Raw genomic sequence first — 25,052 nt, 5'->3', positions numbered from 1 at the left:
AAACAAGCTGCAGCCTGTCAGGATCCTAGGCCCTGCTCTCTACATCATAATCAACACACACACACACACACATATATACATGCACACACATACACCCCTCCCTCTGCAGACTAATGGTCCTATTACCCTGAAAGTTCGGTTAGATCTCCTAATGCAGGGAGGAGAGGGGGGCCATATTGCAGTGGCCATCGGGTAAAGAGAGCAATATTTCATATCACTATGGCTGCCCTGCCTGCGCTGTTGGGGTGACTGAAGTACCAATTGGTATTCATAAAGAATCCTGAAGATGTCGTTTTCTCAGAATTCCTCTACTGATCATTATATCAAGGTAATGGGTCTGTGTGATGGGAAAAAATAGGGGGAGGATTTTTTTAGACATCTGAAGAGGGGTAAAATTGCAGTCACCCTGACAAATAGACACCCTAGCTCCGCAGGCGCCATTATCGTCTTTATAAAGTGAATGATATGTGAACATCCGGGAAAGACAGGAGGGAAGGTTCGCTTTTTATTAGGATTCATCTATGTATGAAAATCAAATTGCCACGTGTCCACGTACAATCCTTAGGCCGCGTTACACAGCTAAGGCGAGGTGACGCAACAACCAATGGTTGCGTGTCACGTCATCGACTGACAAATGGCTATAACAGATGATGCAGTTAGCTGATACTTAAAATACCTATCCAGGCGTTGTAAGATCTGTCAGGTATCAGCAAGGTCTCAGCTCTGGAAGGCAGCCTTAGCTTCATCTTCTATCTACATTGAGTGACATCAAGCAATGAGATATTGTCTGACACGGATAGGCTATTCTGATATTCTAGGCCTTCTGAAGCTGCTTTTCCATCAGAGCTATTGGCGTCAGGTCTAGGTCACGACTTGTTGTGGTATAGGGCATATCCTGGTCGACAAAACTGATCAATACCCTGTGTGACCCATTGGTCTGTCTGACCCTGTTCTGCCTGTTGTGGTGCAGGAGCCGAGAACTATACTGACACCAGTGGGTTAATGAAACTGTCCTTTGTTCAACTTTTTTTTAAAGAAAAATACACTTGAGGTTAGACACCTCTTTTGAGTGTGACCTTGTCTTAACACTGTTTCATGTGAAATAATATTAGAACTGTAAAGCAATCTAATATTGTTAGGGGATGGTGAAAAATGTTTTTAAAATTGGATAAACTGCCTTAATTTCGCTGGACCCCAGGAATATTGGCAGCAGCTAATGTGGATCCATAATAAATACAAATACAAATAGTTCAGCCTCCAACCAATAGCTTAATAAGATAAAGTGGATATATTTTGTGCCAATTATGAAAATGTAGAGAATGCTTATTTTATCTACAGCAGCTCGTTTCCTTTTAAGGGGAATATGTAGAGTGTGTGTCTGCGTGTCTTTGCGCGCGTGTATGTTTTGATATATATGCTGGGAAATGCTCCCGCGCCTCTTCAAGCGGACTGTCATTTTGCTCCTGGCTGCACGCTGTTAACGACCGTAGTACAGACACTCGCCCGAAGTCACGGTAACGTCACGGTAGCACTGGAATTTATCCTCTCCTCTGTCGGGGATGTGCATTTGGACAGGAGAGTGTCCTCCGGACAGCGACGCGCTGCATTGCTACGCTCTCTCCTACCTGGGACATACAAACTCCGGCTCCGGTAGCTTATCTTGGACGGGATGGCCGGTGCTAAGTGCCTTCTGAAGACGCCGAGGTATGTTAACGTGTTAATTAATAGGTTACGGCGACTGTTGTGAGAGTTTTATCAAATTGCAGATTACCCTTCAATTGAATGGTCCCGTATTGACTGCAAATAAATGTTAGCCTATTTTACATGTTTTATTTTCTTTCGTTGCAATGCAATTGGTTGCTTATGTGTAAATTACAATACTGCAATAATGTAACCAAAATACGCCGACAATGTTTTGTGCAAATTCAGTATTTTTAGTACAGTAGCCTGTATCAGCACAGCTTGCACAGAGCAGTAGCCTTAACAAGTGCTGTGCTCAAGCTCTTGAGCGGTAGACTCAGAGGACCTTAGGAAAAATGAATAACTGAAACAGGAAAACATAAGATTTACAGTAATCTAACCAAATACATGGAATTACATTTTGCCAAAGATTATGCATTTCATCTGCCTACGTAGTTTGCGTAACAGTTGATTTTAATAGCCTATACTACTTTTAAAATGTGTTATGGTTATTTGAATGATGAAAAAATTGTGTAAACATTGTGTCGTGCAGCTAACCAAAAATGCCCACTTTGCGTGTGCGGTGCCATGCATTTGGAGACACAGCCTAACCATCTCGGTTCACTTCAGTGCGCAATACAGAGTAGCCTAAAGACAAATGTCAATCAATGCATTAGCCTAATACTTCATGCATTCATTTTATCGGTTTGCCAGGGGCAGACTGTGTCAAGAAATGCCTTGGCATTTTATCCACACCAGCCCACATCACTGAGCATGCAGCCAACTCACCCCCCTTCTCTGTGTTCTTCTTGTTCTCTGTCTGTCGGTCTGTCTGTCGGCTTAAGCCATAATACATATGTGCACTAATTTACAGTATAGCGTAAGTCATTAGCTTTTATATTGTAGGCCTACATTATAAAAGCCAAGCTAAAAACGTAGGCTATATTGTAAATTAGTGCCTGTTATATGTGTTCCCCAGAATCAACACCTAACCTAAATGTTAATGAATTTTACAGAAGCCCTGTAAGACGTCATTCATAGTCAGGGTTCTTTTTTTTTTTTTATATAACTAGTAACACTGGTGCTCCCAACTTTAAAAAGTTAGGAGCACAACATAAAATGTAGGAGCACCAGAAAAGACGAGTTGTAACAGCGATTCAGATATAGCCTATATGAAATCTAACATTTGGTACATCACATCGGGCATTTGCAGTTTGCCACGAGCTGAACCTGCTTATCTGCTTATCTCTTCATGATTAAGTGTCGATATTACTGTATCGCCCACCTTGCCTCCGCCGCCGTGACCGGGCTCATCTACAAACCGGAGGCAATGAGCCTATCATAATGATGAGACATTATAGAGTACCGCTTGTACCAGAAGATGAAATGTGTGTCGGCTTCAACATGGATCGGATGAGACCCGAGCGCTCAGCAGCGCGCAAAATGTGCATACTGATTTTCCAACCGTCAAGCTAACCATCTTCATATGGAAAGGTCATTCTCAGGAATCAGTTATCCTACGGAGCCGCGGATGTGAGTGAAACTAAAGATTTAGCATATTCTGACTTCAATTGTCTCTATTTTGTGGTGATTCATTTCTGTTTTCTTTGTGTGTGGCATATAATAGCCATACAATTCATGGGTCACATATGTGAAATGAGTTACAGCAGGGTGTTGTTTGTGATTGTGGCACAAGGCTAAGCTGCATGTCCAGAAGAGCACGTTACCTTTGGGATCAGTTCCAGATTTGCACCTGGTGAATGACAGAGTATCTTGGGATTATGTGCTGAGCTCTTGCATTGACCATTGTAAATACATTACTGTGATGTAGAGGACAAATGCACTTGGTCCTGGGAGTGATTTCATATAGTACCAGTCAAAAGTTTGGACACACCTACTCATTCAAAGGTTTTTCTTTATTTTTATTATTTTCTACATTGTAGAATAATAGTGAAGGTATCAAAACAATGAAATAACACATATGGAATCATGTAGTAACCAAAAAAGTGTTAAGAAAATCCAAATATATTTTAGATTTGAGATTCTTCAAAGTAGCCACCCTTTGCCTTGATGACAGCTTTGCACACTCTTGGCATTCTCTCAACCAGCTTCATGAGGATGCATTTCAATTAACAGGTGTGCCTTGTTAAAAGTTCATTTGTAGAATTTCTTTCCTTAATGCGTTTGAGCCAATTAGTTGTGTTGTGACAAGGTAGGAGTGGCATACAGAATATAGCCCTATTTGGTAAAAGACCAAGTTCATATTATATCAAGAACAGCTTAAATAAGCAAAGAGAAACAACAGTCCATCATTACTTTAAGACATGATGGTCAGTCAATTTGGAAAATGTCAAGAACTTGCAAAAACCATTAAGCGCTATAATGAAACTGGCCCTCATGAGGACCGCCATAGGAAAGGAAGACCCAGAGTTACCTCTGCTGCAGAGGACAAGTTCATTAGAGTTAACTGCACCTCAGATTGCAGCCCAAATAAATGCTTCACAGTGTTCAAGTAACAGACACATCTCAACATCAAAATGTTCAGAGGAGACTGTAAATCAGGCCTTCGTGGTCGAATTGCTGCAAAGAAACCATTACTAAAGGACACCAATAATAAGAAGAGACTTGCTTGGGCCAAGAAACATGAGCAATGAACATTAGACCAGTGGAAATCGGTCCAAATTTGAGATTTTTGCTTCCAACCGTCGCGTCTTTGTGAGATGCAGAGTAGGTGAACGGATGATCTCTGCATGTGTGGTTCCCACCGTGAAGCATGGAGCAGGTGGTGTGGTGGTGTGGGGGTGCTTTGCTGGTGACACTGTCAGTGATTTATTTAGAATTCAAGGCCCACTTAACCAGCATGGGTACCAAAGCATTCTGTAGCGATACGCCATCCCATCTGGTTTGAACTTAGTGGGACTATCATTTGTTTTTCAACAGGACAATGACCAAAAACACACCTCCAGGCTGTGTAAGGGCTATTTGACCAAGGAGAGTGAGTACTGCATCAGTTGACCTGGCCTCCACAATCACTTGACCTCAACTCAATTGAGATGGTTTGGAATGAGTTGGACCGCTTAATGAAGGAAAAGCAGCCAACAAGTGCTCAGCATATGTGGGAACTCCTTCAAGACTGTCAGAAAAGCATTCCTCATGAAGCTGGTTGAGAGATTGTCAAGAGTGTGCAAAGCTGTCATCAAGGCAAAGGGTGGCTACTTTGAAGAATCTAAAATCTAAAATATATTTGGAATTGTTTAACACTTTTTTGGTTACTACATGATTCCATGTGTTATTTCATAGTTTTGATGTCTTCACTATTACTCTACAATGTAGAAAAAAGTCAAAATAAAGAAAACCCTTGAATGAGTAGGTTGTCCAAACTTTTGACTGGTACTGTACATGATGCCATGTGTGAAAATGGCCATCCAGTGTTTTTGTTGGTCACCACTGAACTAACTGTGCTGGCACTCAACAGTGTATGTGACCTTGGTATAGCTGTGTTATAACAATATTACAATTTGGTATAATAAAAATTTGACACTATTTCATAGAGGTTCAGTTATAGAGATTGAGTATTTTGGTCCGTGGGTTGCACAGCAAACTTCCCCTCAAAGGAAGGGTCTTACTTACCTTGGGGAAGATACAATGTAGACACACATAAGTAGGTTAATCCCTAATTTAAACAAGTGTCAAAATGAAATACTTTTAATTTACCATGAAAGTAATGATCACAGAGCCAGCTGGCTCTCTGGTCTTCATGTCCCTCCCTTCTTTTTTATGTGCCACTTTTATCCTAATTAATGCAAACTTCTGATGATAAATCTGGCGCTTTTTTTTCTCCAAGTTAACTTTAAGATTACAGATAATTATTCACAGATAAACTATTTATCACAGATAAACTATTTATTTAATCCATTCTGTATTGGTTGTAAACATACCCACGATCACCATAGATTGTGTGAAGCACCTCAAGACAAATGTTATGGCTGAGTTTGCCTTTGTTTTTGGTATAAGTTCAGAGTTGCTGTGTTACTCTCTTCTTTTCCTGCAACTCTATAATGGCTGGTGCTTTACGGCAGTGGGCATGTCAGGGAGCATGTCGCCAGGCCAGGGTGTTCACCCATAGGCTAATAGGTTCTCTAAAGCCCATACAGAGCCCTGGAGCATTGGGCAGTGTTCAGTTGGTCCTGACACAGACACACGTTGTTCTCCTGCAGTAACTTCCAGTCGTCAGCCATGTTCGAGAGCTCTGAGTCGGGAGACGCCGAAGGAGTCAGCACAGACAGCACCCTGGGATCCTCCGTCACCGCCTGCAAGAAGGTAAATACAGGGGGATGGTGTGTGTAGGTGTGTATGTCCGGTAAATATTTGTGTGTGTGTGTGTGTCTCCCCCTCTCCCTGGTGAGGGAGAGTTTGTTCCATTGCAACAGGCAGTAATGATGGAGGGCCTGGACCTGGAGTTTTAGGTATTCTAGTTTGATTTATCATTTCACTGTGTCAGGGAGACAATGAGTGAAATGGCAGATAACACTGGTCTCAGGGGAGATGACAACCTCTTCAGTTCTGCTCCCCCTCCTTTCTCTAGAATAAGCAGCATTGTCAGTCAATATTGCTTTTTGTTCAGTTACTTCATTAGTAATCGGGTCGTCAAGTTAAATGACTTCCATTGAGACTCGCCGCTCTGTCCCTAACATACAAAAATAATACTGTGTGTAGTATTTGTAATGGAAGTCTCTGCACAATGACACAAAACTGTATGGCTCCCAAGTGTATATTTATAAAGACAACATTTTAACCCTAACTGTAGGTCAGGTCGCCTGTCTTGACAAAGACATGAAAATAAAAAATATTGTCTTAATAAGATACATGTGGTAGAATAATATTATTACACAGTCTTAATTTTTTTGCTGGTGAATATTTACGATGATATCAAGCACCTGCTCAAGCACCTGTATAGAGCTGTGTTATGTTCACATCGTAGAAAAACTAAAGCATTTATTAGTTGAAAGTTGAAAATTGAAATAGCACCTCCCCGTTTTGGGCCTAATGAAGACTACCCTGCCCTCACTCCAAGCTCTGCCAAATTGTGTGATGTCATGACCATGAGGCCACCTGAGTGCGAGTCACCTCTACCTGGCCATGGCCCAGAGCAGATGGACAACACCGGGGCGAGACTGGACAGGGGGCATGATGGCGTCAGCCTACAAATACACAATGGAAATGATTGTATTCGCTATTGTTTTGTAGCCCCTACCCATCCACGTCTCTCTGGCCAAACGCTAAGCTCACTAGCGTTTCTTTTCCCGGATTTGTTTTCCTCCCTGCTTTCAGGGGGATTGGGCTAAATGCGGAAGGCACATTTCAGTTGAATGCATTCAGTTGTGCAACTGACTAGGTATCCCCCATTCCTTCTTATAGAATGGGAACACATTCAGACCGTTCTGATATGTCCCAGAAACCGATGGGTTGGGTCAGAGCCTAAAGTCATTGGCTTTGATACTCTGATTGGTTAGAGATGATTCAATCGCTGATGAATTAGGATGGCAGTTTCAGAATAAATGTATGTGAAATGTTACATTTCAAAGTTATCTTACAGATTATGATTAGAATATCCTGTTGTATCTCCTGAGGGATTCCAGCACCATTTACCCAATACAAAAATAATCAATAACTCTTAAGGAACTCTTGACTCTTTAGTGTCATTGAAAGTCACAGGTCAACAGGACGTGGCACCTATAGGGTCCATTGAAACAGCCCGCGGGGGAAGAGTAAAAACACAGTAAATATGTGGAGAGTAAATAGGCTAACTGACAGGCTATTGATCCCTCTTACAGAGCAAGGTCCCACAGAGCACCTCCTGAACAAAGGGCCTGTAGAGATCTTTATAGCCAGAGGGTAAACACTAAGATTGTCAGCTGAAGGTGAATGGGGGACTTGCGCCCGAGCGTATGTGTATTTGTATGTACTTTCCTATATTATACATTCTGATAAAGAGTTCAGTGGTGTCTGTGTGTAAGACTGTGTGTTATCTGGGTCTTCCAGGTGCTGTGCAGTAGCAGTGTGCTGGACTCGTCGGAGTACTGGCTGAGGAATGAGAAGGCTCTGTGCAGGCTGGGCCTCCTGGAGGATGACGCTGAGGGGAGAAGCAATACGGTGAGTAGTATGTGTGTGTTCATGTGTGCTTTTGTGCGTGTGTGTGCCATGTGTGTACAGTTTTTTATGCAAAACAGGCTAGCCGGCACATCAGGATGATTTTAAAATCCTATTGAATTCTTTAATTTGTAACTATCTGACTGCCATCAAATCCAATTTATAGCACTTTGTAGCACAGGACTTCTCCCTTGGGGCTGGTGTTCTTACTAGAAAACAAAGGTATCACTCCGTCTGTCTGTCCTTTCCCTCAGTCTCATTCCAAGCTCTGGATCGATTAAAAAGCTTTTTAATCTTCCCGTTGTGTGTGGAAATGAGCCAGTGACATTTTTACACAATGTGTCCAGATCCCATAAATCCCTGGTGTGTTTTATGCGAGCAACCATCTTCCTGTAGCATCGCCTCTCTGTGTGTGTGTGTGCGTGTGTGTGTGTGTGTTTGTGTGTGTGTGTGTGTGTGTGTGTGTGCGTGTGCGCGCGAGCGTGTGTGTGTCACCCCTCACCTCGGTGACAAATTGTTCAGCCTCTCAATTCGCAATTCAGCTCTTCCCGGGTTACACAACTAATCATTCAAAATTTAAAAGAAGTGTGTGTGAGAGAGAGAGTTTGTGTGTGTGTGTGTGCGCTTGGGGGTGTGCTTGTGTGTTTGTTGATTCCCCTCACACCCTTCTGTTAACCAGGATTATCACAGTCATAGGCCTTTGGCCATATCAGCTTAGTTAATTACAGACCCTGGGCCAGGAGTAAACAGGGTCTGTGTTAGTGAGTGTTTGGAATGCAGATTTAATATGCGTGATGGGATATGGTTTTTGTTTACTCCGGGTTTCAGTTGGGGAGCGGGGGAAGGGTTGGTTTATTAGTGTATTCATTTGGTTCATTTATGGAATCATTGACGCAATGTGATTGTCATTGATTACACACTCAGCAGCAGCAGATGTATTTAAGTTAAGGTCAGAGGTCGTGTTGAGGATAGGATCAAGTTTATTGTCCCTGAAGGGAAATTGTCTTGGACACACAGTGCTAAGTTGATGACATTGATATGTCATCCTGGGTTTTTCAGTTTCACAAAGTGTGATATCTTTATTGTCCATTAATTTCATTCGATGGAGACAATATGGCCAAACCACCTGGTTGAGGATGTGACAATTACAGTGCTGTATATTCCTGAATAGGGACAGGAATGTGTGTGTGGAAGGCTCCGGAAGGAAAAGGGACTATGCACTCAGGAGCTCAAAGTGATAAGATAAAAGCTTGTAAGTTCTCTCTTGTCACTCCTCACCAAATCTAGGTCTTGTCACCTTTGATCACTCTTTCATGTTTTAATGCATGGAGTGAACAGAAATGTTACCTAGCTGAGATAGTCACAGTGAATTCCATCAAATCCCTGAACACATTGACGGAGGGTAAGCACTTTGGAACCAAAGTCTTCTGCACCTTTAATTCTGCTCTGCTAGTTACAATGTTACAGAGTTATGTTTCCGATCCTGTTCTAAACACTTGTAGAGATGAGATCTATATCATTGTTCATCTCAGACCCCAGAACCAAATACTGCATTCACTAATAATCTGTCACGAGAGTTTATCACTATTATTTACCTCATCCATCAACACCAAAAGTATTCCCAGTTTCACTCTCTCTCTCTCTCTACACACTACCAAACACACACACACACACACACACACACACACACACACACACACACACACACACACACACACACACACACACACACACCCCTCTTCTTGTTTTGAAACTCACAGCTCTCAGAGTCATCCATTCATCTTTAGGTTTAAACACTTCAGAGGGAGGGAGCATACACGTCAGCTTTGTCCCATACAGGCATCATAAAAAAGCCCCAGTGAGGAAGAATAGACTAAACATGCCATCTGCAGGCGAGGAACTGACTTACTGCAGGATGACACCTGGGTTGTGTTCGTTAGGCACCAAATGGAAGAAAACAGACTGAAACAGGGAAGAACGACCTGAACTTGCTTATTTTCCTTTGCCATTGCAAAATGTTTTGCTACGGTGTGCCACAATGAATATGACCCAAAGTGTCCTCACTGCTGTTTCTGCTGCCAGGTTCTATGATTAAACATCATGTTCATGTCTTTATTCTACTCTCTAAGGGCTCTAACAGCTGCATCTATGTAGATAATTGAACGGTATTCAATGAGATAGGGGAGGTGAAAAATACTGAATGTAAGCTGTATCTCACGGCTGATGGCTAGGACGGCGTTAGTTACAGTGATGAGATAAGATATTCCCAATTCGTATCATTCCTCACTGCTCTAATTGCCTACTTGGTCCCACAGCAACTGTGTGCCTGCCTGCCTGCCTGCTTGTGTGTCTGCCTGCCTGCCTGCTTGTGTGCCTGGGTCTAGGATTGGGTATGACTGGCAATGGGACATCCTCACTAGTTAGTTAGATTATATAATATTATTCCAGAGTTGGAGGCTGAAGGCTGAATGGAGAGCTGAACAGGTGTAGACACTATACACATTAGTGCTGTGAATATTCAATGAGCTCCATAACCCTAATCTTCCGGAACAAAAATCTTGCGTAATTTTGTCAGCTAGGTCATTTTCTTCGGTTTACGTGCAATCTGTTCATGAGAGACTATCACAACCCAGACCAGCATACAGCCAGTGCACATGAATAATGGAAGTGCATGTAATGCCTCCTTGCTGGCGCTATTGCTTGGAGGTCAGGGGTCAGGAGCCACAGTAGGATACCAAGGATGTGTTCCAAACAGCACCGTATTCCCTATTTAGTGCACTACTGTAGTGCATGATATAGGGAACAGGGTACCATTTGAGAGACAACCAGAGACAGAGCATCCAAGTGGCTCACAGTCACAACATGGCCTGGCTGTGGCGGGCTTACATAACAACCACAGGGGAACACACAGCGGACACAGGAAGAATGACTGAGTGTGCTGAGATGAGAGCAATAGGGCGTAGAGAGAACGAGAGCGACAGAGGTTAGAGTTGAGAAGAAGGGTGGAAAGGAGGGTGAGATTGAGTGAGGGGAAGAGGATTTGTTGTTGAGGGGAGAGCTTAGGGTGGGTGGAAGATGATGTGGATGTGCGTGCGCGCATGTGTATTGTACTACATAGCCTGTGAATATTTGTAATCTTTATCAAAAATGAGTGAGAGCGTATTAAGGAATTTCTGCACCTGTGCTTGTGTGACCAAGCATGTGTGTGTGTTTTGCATTATATTACACTATAGCCTGTGAATGTTTGTAATCTTTATGGAAAATGAGTCAGAGCGTCTTAACGAGTCTCTACATTTGTGGGCGTGTTTGTGTGTGTTCCTGTCTTGACTATTTGTGTAACCAGTCCTGTAACCATTCAACCCCCAGTCCAGGGCTTTAACTACACACACACACAAGCACACCTGACTTCTGCAGTGCCCAAGGAACAGCAACACACCTGACTTCTGCAGTGCCCAAGGAACAGCAACACACCTGACTTCTGCAGTGCCCAAGGAACAGCAACACACCTGACTTCTGCAGTGCCCAAGGAACAGCAACACACCTGACTTCTGCAGTGCCCAAGGAACAGCAACACACCTGACTTCTGCAGTGCCCAAGGAACAGCAACACACCTGACTTCTGCAGTGCCCAAGGAACAGCAACACACCTGACTTCTGCAGTGCCCAAGGAACAGCAACACACCTGACTTCTGCAGTGCCCAAGGAACAGCAACACACCTGACTTCTGCAGTGCCCAAGGAACAGCAACACACCTGACTTCTGCAGTGCCCAAGGAACAGCAACACATCTGACCCACTCTTTTCAGAGCTATAGCTCTCCGTTCAAAACACTGCTGCCATAGCACCATTGTCATTAGGCACTGTGACTATTGTCCTATATCTTCTGTCACATAAGCTAGGGTCTTTCCTAATTATGCATGTCCAGACATTGATTAACACCTGTTTATTATGAGAGGCATTTTATCGACTGTAATTGATGTGGGGATATTTATCATGTGGAATATATTACCTGAATGTGTTTGTATAACTTTTTCCCACCTTTATTGAAGTTGATTGTCCATTAGGTGATTTAAAGAGTTTGTCATGCATTCTGGGTAATGGGTATTTCTACAAGAAGCATGTCATTGCTTTGTTTGTGAGACAAGACAGACAGGTAACAGGTTGATATGCTGCTGGATTTTCTTTGGTTAGAGCTGTTTTGGATTCCGATAAGTTTATTAGGCCCACCTTTATTTCATCGTCCTATTTATTTTTGTCTGTAAATATTTGTACAGTTTTTGCCAGCTTATCTTCACATTTGCTAATAAAAGCTCACTCTAGGCAAGAAAAGTCTAGTTTTGCTGTTGCCTCCTCACTGTTTAAATCCTTCTGCATGATCAAACAGACAAAAACAGTCAGGCGGGGACTACCTAAAAAATGTCTGTTTGCTAAATGTTTTGCTACAGTGTTTTCTAATGAATATGACCCATCTCACCAGCATGTTAACTGAGAGAGGAGAGAGTTCGTTTTTTTGTTTGTTGTTGTTTTACTCCAAACTCATAACTGTCCACCACTGTTTTCCTCATGACTACTCGCTGCAAAAACCTCTTGATTAGTTTCAAGTTTGAGTCATCCAGCTGTCCCTGATTGGTTATGGTATTTAGAGTAGAATCACCCTGAGGTTGTGATTGGTTGCTGGGCTGGGTTGACCTGGAGGCTGGAGCACAGCTGTAGATTTGCCCGCTTGTTGGGTGCCCGGTGAACCGTGAGACCCTGGGTCACACCCAGCGCTCTCCTCCAGCCGCCAGGCACCCATCCAAAGGACGCCACCTCAGCAGGGGCACAACACGAGAGGAAACGGGCACAACACGAGAGGAAACGGGCACATAGATCAATTATGAGCCAAAATCGCAGCATTTATCATTAGGGCCGGGATCAAATAAAATCGTAATTGTCACTTGCGCCGAAAACAACAGATGTAGACCTTACCATGAAATGGTTACTTACAAGTCCTTTAACCAACAATTCATTTAAGAAAATATTGACTAAAACTAAAATAACAATAATGAGGCTATATACAGGGTTACTGGTACCGAGTCAATGTGCAGGAGTACAGGTTAGTCGAGGATGATACCAGTATCACGATATTCGTTAGTATCATGGCAAGGAAACTAAACAAGAAGCAGATTTAACTTATTTAGGAAAACAGCCCTAATGTTGGGAACAAACATTATGTTGTCATGCAGAGTCACATTTATTTATTTTCCAAGCTATAGCACACTATTTTACATATAGCAGGTTTTTAAAGGACCAAAGATTGTGGCCTGCTTCGTGTTTTCATTTTTGTCAAGGAAAAAATATTGTGAAACACTGGTATTGTCCCGTTCCTATTTATCATACATGCACGCGCACATCACACACACACGCAAGCACACACTCGGGTGTGCGACCAATCAGAACCCCTATTTTCTAGCATCTATTTTGATTTGTAATCTCTGTCCGTCAATTAGTTAGGCATAGATTAAACGTCTGTCTGCTCTGAAGAATTAGTGGTGGAGCCTCGTTCACATCTGTGGTCTCTGCCTCTCAGATGGGCCTCACTGACAGACAGAGATAGCTAGATGGCACATACAGCTTTCACCCCGAAACCCATTTTTGGGACTGCAGGCGATTGCCACTCCCACCTAATTGTGATTTGGTTAAATGATTTTGTCCTTGGGAAGGGCACCATATCTCCTATTTTTTCATCTCCTCTCTCTACCTCGTTCCTCTCCCCCCCCCTCTTCTTTTTTCTCCCGTTTCACCCTCGCTCTTTCTCATTCTCCAATAGTCATCTGCTTATTTTTCTCTGCTATTGCTTTGACCTGCATGCAAGACACAATAAGCCCAATCATTTGATAACCTTCACAACACCTCAGCATGCACGGGCTTGATAGAACCACCATTATAATAAGACAGGGTTCTAAATGGGTTGTACAAGTACCAGAGTGGGCTTTTGTGAAAAAATGTAGGGAAAAGGCTGAATGTGATGCTGATAATGTAAACAGGGGTGAAATTGTTATGTTGTGTTGTTTCACTCCGATGGACATTTAACTCTACCGATAAAGAGCACCACTCCAGTTTCCAAGCTGCTTTCGCCGTTCTGTTTCCCCCGTTCAATTCTGTCCCCTTTTCAGCTTTAGGATGATTAGCTCAGTGTTTCACCCTATAGGTTGCTGTTGATAACATACCCATGAAATAGACAGAAAGTATGTGGAATAAAATGGGGTGCAAGACTAATTTGTAAAAGAGGAAAATGTCAATCAAATACACTCGTAACAGAGACTAACATCCATGATGTCACAGAGTAACACACTTCCAGATTTAGCCTGATTGGCAGATAGAACTGTTTTATCTCTAAATCGATTGGGTCATTCGTTCCAGTTTCAGTTGCTGCATCTGTTTGTATTTCTCCTTCTGATTCTCTTTTGATGATGTATTGGTTTTGGAGAGATGAACCTGGTACATATAAATTCATCTGGGATGAATAGAGAGAGAGCTGTAGAGAACGATGGATAGATAAGAAGAAGAACTGGTTATGGAGTGTGTGCCTGTGTGTTACAGCTGGGGGAGGGGCTGTTTATTGGTCATTGAGAAGAAAAGAAAGTTATGATCCTTCTGCAACCAAGGGCTATGCCTCACGCCCCTTTTCTAATTAACTCAATTATTGATTAATACTTTCCCAAAGCATTTGTAGCTGAACTTTTACATAATTTCTATCCACAATCCAGCCGCACTGCCGTGACAGAGTAACACTTATGAAAATCGATGTTTGATGGGGCGGCCAATGTTCTATGCATGAATGAACAACATTCATAGCACTTTGCTGTTCAACAGTCTGGGTTGGCAAGTGAAATAACATACCAATACATCTACGATTGCTTTGGAAAACCCACCCCTGAGTAAACAATGGGAAAGCAATCGATGAGATTATTCTGCATTTAAAATAGCACCTCATTCCCTATATAGTGCACTTCTTTGACCAGGGCAAATAGGGGCTCTGGTCAAAAATAATGCACTATATAGGGAATAGGGTGTAATTTGGGACTCATTCAGTGAAATTCTGTATGTAGGGACTGTCGCTCGCTCCCTGGGGACTGACTGACTGAGTGGGTGCCAATTAGCCCTGTTGTGTCCTGCTTAGTCTTACGTTGCCATACCTCCAAAATCATCTCCTGCTAGAGGCTTGTAAATGGCCAGTGAGGGCTAACACAGCATGTTTGCGTCCTCTGTCAGTTTTTATCTGAGTAAAGCCAATGTTCTGAAGCTTTTTCCCTCTCATTGCAGATGTGCTTTGTGAATCTGGACCAGCAGAAGGTGGATCGTCACAACGACAGCTGCATCAAGGTGTGCTGGCTTCTCTCTTCATCTCTCTTCCCTCTCCCCTACCCATGCTCTCCTCTCTTCCCTCTCCCCTACCCATGCTCTCCTCTCTTCCCTCTCCCCTACCCATGCTCTCCTCTCTTCCCTCTCCCCTACCCATGCTCTCCTCGCTTCGCTCCCCCCTACCCATGCTCTCCTCTCTTCCCTCTCCCCTACCGATGCTCTCCTCGCTTCGCTCCCCCCTACCCATGCTCTCCTCTCTTCCCTCTCCCCTACCCATGCTCTCCTCGCTTCGCTCCCCCCTACCCATGCTCTCCTCTCTTCCCTCTCCCCTACCCATGCTCTCCTCGCTTCGCTCCCCCCTACCCATGCTCTCCTCTCTTCCCTCTCCCCTACCCATGCTCTCCTCTCCTACCCATGCGCTCCTCTCTTCCCTCTCCCCTACCCATGCTCTCCTCGCTTCGCTCCCCCCTACCCATGCTCTCCTCGCTTCCCTCTCCCCTACCCATGCTCTCCTCTCTTCCCTCTCCCCTACCCATGCTCTCCTCTCCTACCCATGCTCTCCTCGCTTCGCTCCCCCCTACCCATGCTCTCCTCTCTTCCCTCTCCCCTACCCATGCTCTCCTCTCTTCCCTCTCCCCTACCCATGCTCTCCTCTCTTCCCTCTCCATGCTCTCCTCTCATATCCTCTCTTCCCCTACCCATTTATTTATTGATTTAACTAAGCAAGTCAGTTAAGAACAAATTCTCATTTACAATGATGGCCTACCGGGGGAACAGTGGGTTAACTGCCTTGTTCAGTGGCAGAACGACAGATTCTTACCTTGTCAGCTCAGGGATTCAATCCAGCAACCTTTCGGTTACTGGCCCAACGCTCTAACCACTAGGCTACCTGCCACCCCATGCTCTCCTCTCATATCTTCTCTTCCCTTTTCTCCCCCCTACCCATGCTCTCCTCTCAAAACCTCTCTTCCCCTTTCTACCCCCTACCCATGCTCTCTTCTCATATCCTCTCTTCCCTCTCCTCTCCCCTACCCATGCTCTCCTCTCATACCCTCTCCTCCCCCCTACCCATGCTCTCCTCTCATATCCTCTCTTCCCTCTCCTCCCCCTACCCATGCTCTCCTCTCATATCCTCTCTTCCCCTTTCTACCCCCTACCCATGCTCTCCTCTCATATCCTCTCTTCCCTCTCCTCTCCCCTACCCATGCTCTCCTCTCATACCCTCTCCTCTCCCCTACCCATGCTCTCCTCTCATACCCTCTCCTCCCCCCTACCCATGCTCTCCTCTCATACCCTCTCCTCCCCCCTACCCATGCTCTCCTCTCATATCCTCTCTTCCCTCTCCTCTCCCCTACCCATGCACTCCTCTCATACCCTCTCCTCTCCCCTACCCATGCTCTCCTCTCATCCCCTCTCCTCCCCCCTACCCATGCTCTCCTCTCATACCCTCTCCTCCCCCCTACCCATGCTCTCCTCTCATACCCTCTCCTCCCCCCTACCCATGCTCTCCTCTCATACCCTCTCCTCCCCCCTACCCATGCTCTCCTCTCATACCCTCTCCTCCCCCCTACCCATGCTCTCCTCTCATACCCTCTCCTCCCCCCTACCCATGCTCTCCTCTCATATCCTCTCTTCCCTCTCCTCTCCCCTACCCATGCTCTCCTCTCATACCCTCTCCTCTCCCCTACCCATGCTCTCCTCTCATCCCCTCTCCTCCCCCCTACCCATGCTCTCCTCTCATACCCTCTCCTCCCCCCTACCCATGCTCTCCTCTCATACCCTCTCCTCCCCCCTACCCATGCTCTCCTCTCATACCCTCTCCTCCCCCCTACCCATGCTCTCCTCTCATATCCTCTCTTCCCCCCTACCCATGCTCTCCTCTCATACCCTCTCCTCCCCCCTACCCATGCTCTCCTCTCATACCCTCTCCTCCCCCCTACCCATGCTCTCCTCTCATCCCCTCTCCTCCCCCCTACCCATGCTCTCCTCTCATACCCTCTCCTCCCCCCTACCCATGCTCTCCTCTCATACCCTCTCCTCCCCCCTACCCATGCTCTCCTCTCATACCCTCTCCTCCCCCCTACCCATGCTCTCCTCTCATATCCTCTCTTCCCCCCTACCCATGCTCTCCTCTCATACCCTCTCCTCCCCCCTACCCATGCTCTCCTCTCATATCCTCTCTTCCCCCCTACCCATGCTCTCCTCTCATACCCTCTCCTCCCCCCTACCCATGCTCTCCTCTCATATCCTCTCTTCCCCCCTACCCATGCTCTCCTCTCATACCCTCTCCTCCCCCCTACCCATGCTCTCCTCTCATACCCTCTCCTCCCCCCTACCCATGCTCTCCTCTCATACCCTCTCCTCCCCCCTACCCATGCTCTCCTCTCATACCCTCTCCTCCCCCCTACCCATGCTCTCCTCTCATATCCTCTCTTCCCTCTCCTTTCCCCTATACATGCTCTCCTCTCTTCCCTCTCCTCCCCCCTCCCCTTTCCTCCCCCCTACCCATTAACTCCTCTACTCCCTCTCTCATCCTCTCATCTCTTTCCTCTCCTCCTGTTCCCCCAGTCTTTCTTAACCATCGTAAACACTGGCTCTGTTGCCATGGATTCAGGATAATTAGCCTGGGTGAGGGGGGTTGATTTGTTTAGGTAATTAGCAGGTTTTTGCTGCTGATGACTGCCTGTGTGACTATCACAGTGACTGTGGGTGACGTCTCTCTTTCCCCTAGAAACTGGCCTCAATCTCTCCAGACCTGCCCAAGCTGGTTGGCTCTCTGAGCGTGCGACAGCCCAAGGTGAACGAGATCCTGCTGCTCGGTGGTTTGGAGACTCCGGACCCCTCTCACCTTCACCAGTACCCCACCCACACACAGGTGAGCACACACACACACAAACACTTCTTCCTTTTCATTTTATGGTTTGTTGAGATCCCTCCATCCCAATCCATCCACTCATTGACTGACTCGTCAGCTCTGAGTATTACACGAGCAGAATTCAATGATTGAATTCTTTCCTTCGTGTGTGTGTGTGTGTGTGTGTGTGTGTGTGTGTGTGTGTGTGTGTGTGTGTGTGTGTGTGTGTGTGTGTGTGTGTGTGTGTGTGTGTGTGTGTACCTGCGTGTGTGTATGTATGTGTGTATTGCCTCCAGGGCCAGAGGTGTACAGATGTGTGCCTGGTCCAGTGTGCTGGGGGCCGGCGGCCCACCAGCATCATCTATGAGATCAACAAGTTCCTGATCGGGCTACAGTGGGGTCAGGAGAGGCAGGGGTCCCAGGGGCGGATGATGGCAGGGCAGAGGCTGGATGACGACACCAACCGCTCCTTCTCATCCATAGAGGAGGACTTCCTCACTGCCTCAGAACACCTGGGGGATGACAGCGAGGATGACGGCTTACGAAATGGTGATTTTCTCTCATCCTTTTGAATACCCATGTACTGTATTTGAGTTGTATATATTTTACTGACATATGTGGTGAATATGAAAGTAGAGTAATGTAGTCCTATGTGGCTAAGTTTGTATAGCATGAGGATAGCAACGGCAGGTTTGTGGGTTTGATCCTTGCTTGGGGCACCAATATGAAAATGTCGATCTCAGTCACTGTTCTAGGTCACTTTCAACAAAAGTGGATGCTAAATGGGATAAATCATTTATTATTTACAAATCTACTAACGTGAAGCACTCATTTTGGGAGGAAAAATCGGACATTTTTGTAAGGTAATACATTATTCAGTAGCCTACTCTCAAAACAGGTCAGTGTATAGGTGGGGAGAACAACCTCAATAAGAATCTAAGTTGTTATTGATGTAGTGTTTATTGTAGAGTCTTCAGTATGGAAATCACCAATAGTCTACATGTTCCTTGAAAGCTATTCTTACCACTGAAGATGTCCCTCGTCTCGTTTCAAAAGGGAACGACAGGCACCCATCCGATTGTGCTGTTGTTCTCTCGTGCCTGTCACTCTTCATCTGTTAAAACACTTCTCTGTGGCTGGCTTCGTAGCTCCTTAGTGCGTGTATCCCTTGCATGATTGAGATTCATATACAGTATATGGCCCTGAGCTTGGCTGTGCTTTTCTGCAGTCTCCCCTTATCTATAATTCATCTCCTGTATGCAGAGATGGACAGTATTTATGTTACATGTATTTGAAATACGTATTTTAATTACTTCTGTGTATTTTGTCATTTTAATTACATTGGGATGAACTACACTCCAATGTATCTAAATACTGTAATTTATAGTGGTTCACATTTTGTGGCCCCCCTTTCATTGCATTGGTATCAGAAGTCTGATGGCACTATGGTGTGATAAATGCATCTGCTAAATGAACTAAATGTATATGTAAAAATGAACAATTGCAAAGCATAATGAGCATTACTCATGAGCTCCACCCAAAACAATACCCAGAGTGCTTTCTTTGCAGTTCATTTTGGTATGTTCATTTTCACATACTGTATACATTACATTTGTTGGTCATTTAGCAGACACGCTTATCCAGAGTGACTTGCTCAACTATGGTAGTTAAACAACATATTATAGTCATTGCAAGTAAAAAAGAATTTGTAACTGATACTGAGAATTTTGTTTCTGTTCGGGCCGGCACATGCAAATGTATTTTGGTATTTTAAAATAGAAAATACATATATTTTATATGTTTTGTAGTTTATTTGGATACATTGATGTTTATAGTATTTTGTATCTGTATTGTTCTCAGCCCTGCCTGTATGAAATTAGAACCAACACTGTGTGAAGGTTAGCCTCTCCTTTGAGTCAATGTACCAGTAATATTTATAATCAAATAGGTTGCTCTTTTTTACTTTGCATGGGGGTAAGTTAGCCTTTACCCAGATCTGTTTGTGTTGTATTATAGCCTGTGTAGCCAACTCTTATGGTCATTGGTAAGACAGCACAAACTCAACTGGGACCAGCTAGGGTTTGGTTGGTAGCTATAGTCAGGTTTGAGTGGGTAAATGCTGCTCAGTGAAATTGTTATTGCTAGCTTGGTTAAACCAGAGCTGGGTTGTCATTGCTGTTGTTGTGGCACATTGGGAGTTTGATGGAACTATTCTCTAACAGGTCTGGACATGCCTCTCTCTCTCTCTCTCTCTCTCCCCAATGAGCCAGAGTGCAGTGATGTGGCAGTGGGCTTGGCAGACACAGCACACAGCGACAGACCTGTGTGTCAGAGGGGACACCTGGGCCAGAACCAGTGGCAGGACAGCGAGGACTCTGAGGAGACCATTTGCGCCCCCCCAGCCATCAAGAAACAAGGAGGAAGGGCACCGGCGAGAGCTAGCGGTCACCACAATAAGGAGTCGGCCGGCCACTACGCCACCAACCTGGCTGAATCGGTACTGCAGGACGCCTTCATCCGCCTGTCTCAGGACGAACCGTCCTTCGCCACCGAGGCTGCTGTAAGCATGTCCCCTGGCAGCCACCGCCCCCCCGCCGGCCTCACCAGGACAGGAGCGGAGGAGCCCTCTCGTGCACGCGTCTGCTCTTTCGAGCTGCCTAAGATCGTCATAGTGCAGAGCCCGGATAATTGCGAGGGCCTGCCGGAGTGGCTGGGTACTCAGGCCTCTCACGTGGCTGTGGAGTATGGTGTTGGTGGTGCTGCCAGACAGGTAACGGCGGAACACGGACCAGAGGCCCATAGCTTCCACCCTACCACCATTACCATTGGACGCCACCCCAACAAACCCCTGCAGCGGGCCCTGGCATGTGCTGCCAGCGTCATCGGCACCATCTCTAGCCCACAGGTAGCAGAGCAGCTAGCGATGGAGCCAACAGAGGAGGACATGGAGAGAGAGGGACAGAGAGACCCTGAGGGCACTGACTACTCCTTCTCCTCAGCCATGTGCGGTATGGCCCAGGTGGCGGGGGCAGTGGCCGTGGTGGAGCTAGCTGAAGAGGCCGAGGAGGGGGGCTGCGAGTCAGAAGACGACTCCACCACCGAGGTCTACTCAGCCGCATCCGTGGGACTCCTATCTGCAGCGCAGGCCGCCACGGCCATCACTCTTCACTGCAGCGTTGCCGAGGGAACCAGCATCGAGGCCTTTCGCACCAGCATCGCTGAAGTTCTTCACAAGGAGGCAGCAGGGGTGCTGGCTCAGCCCCAGGACTACAAGAGTGTGGCCCACCTACTGGAGTCCACCCACAACAGGATCGTGGATGGCATCACGTCTCCCAAAAAGTCCTATCTGGACAAGATGGATGAGACTGAGGTGGACGATTTCATCAGCGAGGTGGCCAATGGCCTCTTCAAGCACGCATTTGAGAAAGCGAAAAAGAAAAGAGAACTAGAAGGCCCGGGCAAAGACGTCCCTGATATCCAGGGCTTTCTGCAGGAGAGCGTGAGCAATGTGCTCTTCGACGTCCTTTGTCTCACTTCAAAGCGGATCGGTGACATTTCCAAATGTGATATAGGGTCGTTTGACAGACAAGAGGGTGATGTCGGCTCCAGGGACTACGAGGTGGCCGCCACCACCAAGGAACCATTAAGTCAATTACAGCGCTTCGTCGGCTCCAGCCCGCCCGATAATTGTGAAGCCCACTGGGCAGAGAAGACGCCCATCTACTCCGCGATAAGGGAGGACAAATATGGACTCGAGGAGAGGGAGAGTGAACCTTATGGGTCTCACAGCTCGCCACATTTCAGAGAGCAGCAGCAGCTCAGACAAGCTCCGACTATAGTCTCGTCCTCTACTAAGGACTGCTATGACCTCCAGGGCCAGCAGGCAAGAGGAAACATCAGAGATCCTTTTACAGAGAGCTTACCCCACCAGGTCTCTTCATCCCTGGGCACAGAGAAAAGAAAAAAAAGAGCCAGTACGGACAGCAGACAGTCTTCTCTGACCCCTCAGTCCTCTTTTAGTTCCTCCACCTGCCTAAAGATGGACTCAGAGTCCAGAACTACCCCCGTCAACTACTTCGCTGATGACCTGGCCACCACCGTGGTCTCCATGGCCACTGAGCTGGCCGCCATCTGCCTGGATAATTCCAGCGGGAAGCAGCCGTGGTTCTGTGCCCTGAAGGGCGCAGCCGGCTACTACCCCGAGGGGGGCTACCTGCTGCCCTCCTGTTGCACGGCCCTCCGCAGAAAGGAGGGCCAGAACGGCGGTGTGGTATCCAAAAAGCACCGGCCGCCACGCCTCAGTGAGATCAAGAGGAAGACGGAAGAGCAGCCCGAGTTGATGGAGTGCCTGGTCAACCGCGTGGTGGATGAGACCGTCAACCTAGACGACATGCCCCAGACTCTTGACCCATTCGCACTCTTTGCCTCCGAGGTCACCGCCCGCATCATGAACTGCCCCGAGCTCAACGTAGTTGACACCTCCAAGCCCGGCCAGCAGACCCGCAGTCGGCTGCAGTGCGAGCGGTGGAGCCGGGGCAAAGCCGCCAGCTACGAAAGCATCCCAGAGGAGGACGCAGGCCCCCCGGGTACCCCCAACACCCTGGGCCCTGGTAGCCGGCTGGGCCAGAACCTGAGCAGGGGAGGCTCCATCTCCAAGCAGTCTAGCTGCGAGAGCATTACGGACGAGTTCTCCCGCTTCATGGTGAACCAGATGGAGATGGAGGGCCGGGGTTTTGACCTGCTCCTGGACTACTACGCCGGGCAGAACGCCAGCAGCATCCTGGCGGCAGCCGTGCAGCAGGCAGCCACCAAGAAGAACGGCCACCTCAATGTGAAGGCCACCTCCTGTCTGTCCAAGCAGTCCAGTACGGAGAGCATCACGGAGGAGTTCTACAGGTTCATGCTCAAAGACATGGACATGGAGAGCAAAGACTACAGTATGGGAAGAACTAAAGAGTGGAGCAACAGCCTATTGCCTCCATCTCCCAGAACCCTCTTCTGTATCCGTCAGTCCTCCGTGCCGGACAGACGTTTCTCAGACTCCAGGCTGACCGTCAACTCGCCCATCAAGGCCAACTCCTTTGATGGCTTCGTCCGCAATGTGCACGGGGACACGCTCAACATCTACCCCACCAACTCGGTGCAGGTGTCTGCCACGGGCCTCTGCAAGTCTGACTCATGTCTGTACCAAAGGGGCCAGACTGACCAGATCACCGACATGCTGATCCATGAGACCTGGTCCAGCTCCATTGAGTCCCTGATGCGGAAGAACAAGATCATTGCGGACCCGGAGGATAGCATTGACCTGGTGGATGCAGAGTCCCAGACCCACATGCTGCAGTATGCCAACCGCCTGGCCGCAGACATCGTGGAAACGGGGAAGTCTGTCCTGCAGGAAGGGGATGGCGCCGGAGGAGGGGGCGTGGTGGGGCGACAACAACACATGCCCGTGGGGGAGAGGAGGAGAGGCTTCAAACAGTCCCGCCCTGGCTGCACCCGGAGCAGAGCCAGCCAGGAGCAACCAGGAGGGGGCGGAGACAGCACATGTACAGCAGCGGGTCCCCCCATCAGAGGCCCCAGGGAGGTCCCTGTACCGGTGATCCACATCGAGACAGATCAGAGGGACGATCCGGAGTCTGGGAACCCGGTGGAAAGGGCCTGGCATCACCCCTGGGACCCAGCACCCCCTGAGGGGACAACCCAGTGGCGCGCTGAGAGGGCCTCTGTGAGCCGCAGCAGGTAAGCTCTCTCTCAGTGAGCGATTCCCCTGTGAGTCAATCGCACCCTCAAACAGAGAGAGATGGTAGTATCTTTCCAAAACACCAAAACACCTTGAATTGTGACCTAATTTGTTTATAAATCAAAAATCATCCATGAGTTGTTAAACTCTTTATAGTGTTGGGTATCAGAGACCCAGCCACATAATGGCTTCTACTGCATCCACAGAGAGAACGTAGTCTACTGTGAAAGTCTCTGGGGTTATACACACCCACAGCCAGGTTATGAGTCATGTTTCTGTGTTGGAGGCTACAGCTTTTATCTAAAGCTAACCTTGATCTTCAAGGTGGCATAGACATGCCTCTAGTCACGACATACTGCAGACACTCATAAAAACTCATACAAACCCAAACACACACACACACATATATATACACTCCCCCATATGCTCCCGAGGGGCCCAGCAGTCTAAGGCACTGCATCTCAGTGCTAGAGGCATCACTACAGACACCCTGGTTCGAATCCAGGCTGTATCACAACCGGCCGTGATTGGGAGTCCCAAAGGGCGGTGAACAATTGGCCCAGCGTCGTCCAGGTTTGGACAGTGTAGGCCGTCATTGTAAATAATAATTTGTTCTTAACTGACTTGCCTAGTTAAATAAAGGTTAAATAAATAAATATGTATTTGGACACTAAAGCAAAATTTTTTATTTTGCTCTATACTCCAGCATTTTAGATATTTCATATTAGGCGAGAGTACAGAATGTCAGCTTTTAGTTGAGGGTATTTTCATTCGTAATCTGTTTTACAGTTTAGTAATGAAAGCACTTTATATATCTAGTCCCCCATTTGAAGAATTCACAAGTATTTGTACACATTCACTTGTATTAAAGTAATCCACATGTTGGTATTTGGTCCCGTATTCCTTGCAGGCAATGACTACATGAAGCTTGTGACTACAAACTTGTTGGATGCATTTGAGGTTTGTTTTGGTTGTGTTCTGGATTTGGACAATTCCAAGCTAACAGAATGATGCTCAGATTTTTTTCTTTAAAATGTATTTCAAACAAAAAGCAATGGTTTGTGCTGTCATTCTGTTCTTCAAGTAAATCTTTTTTATTTTTTTACATTTTCTGTGGAAATTGTTGAAAGGCAACCTTGTGCATAGAGTTGTATGGTTTGTTTAACTTTGTAATAATAGTTTTTTGTTTTTCTGTTACCATGGAATTGCCCGTTATGTTTTGCCCAATAGGAATTGAATGGTGAATAATATTTTGTGCCATTTTGGAGTCACTTTTATTGTAAGTA

The 25,052-nt window shown here is 46.5% G+C and overlaps 1 protein-coding gene across 6 annotated transcripts in view; it reads left to right on the top strand.

Annotated features, from left to right (window-relative positions):
- The window catches only part of LOC129832189 (A-kinase anchor protein SPHKAP-like), a 139,020-nt gene that overhangs the window by 100,495 nt on the left and 13,473 nt on the right, over window positions 1–25,052 (top strand). For 2 of the 6 annotated variants that reach the window (XM_055896047.1, XM_055896043.1), the window contains exons 1-7: window positions 1,394–1,704; window positions 5,898–6,000; window positions 7,723–7,833; window positions 15,134–15,193; window positions 17,904–18,047; window positions 18,323–18,575; window positions 20,297–23,765. In XM_055896047.1, coding sequence (XP_055752022.1) covers window positions 1,670–1,704; window positions 5,898–6,000; window positions 7,723–7,833; window positions 15,134–15,193; window positions 17,904–18,047; window positions 18,323–18,575; window positions 20,297–23,765 — 4,175 coding nt within the window. In that variant the 5' untranslated portion in view covers window positions 1,394–1,669. Of the gene's footprint in view, window positions 1–1,393; window positions 1,705–2,941; window positions 3,214–5,897; window positions 6,001–7,722; window positions 7,834–15,133; window positions 15,194–17,903; window positions 18,048–18,322; window positions 18,576–20,296; window positions 23,766–25,052 lie in introns of those variants that run through there. The other 4 variants (XM_055896041.1, XM_055896045.1, XM_055896046.1 and 1 more) reach the window with 4 other exon arrangements.

Source organism: Salvelinus fontinalis, chromosome 33, assembly GCF_029448725.1.
Source record: "Salvelinus fontinalis isolate EN_2023a chromosome 33, ASM2944872v1, whole genome shotgun sequence".
NCBI lineage: Eukaryota > Metazoa > Chordata > Actinopteri > Salmoniformes > Salmonidae > Salvelinus > Salvelinus fontinalis.
This window is presented reverse-complemented; position numbering and strand designations above follow the sequence as displayed.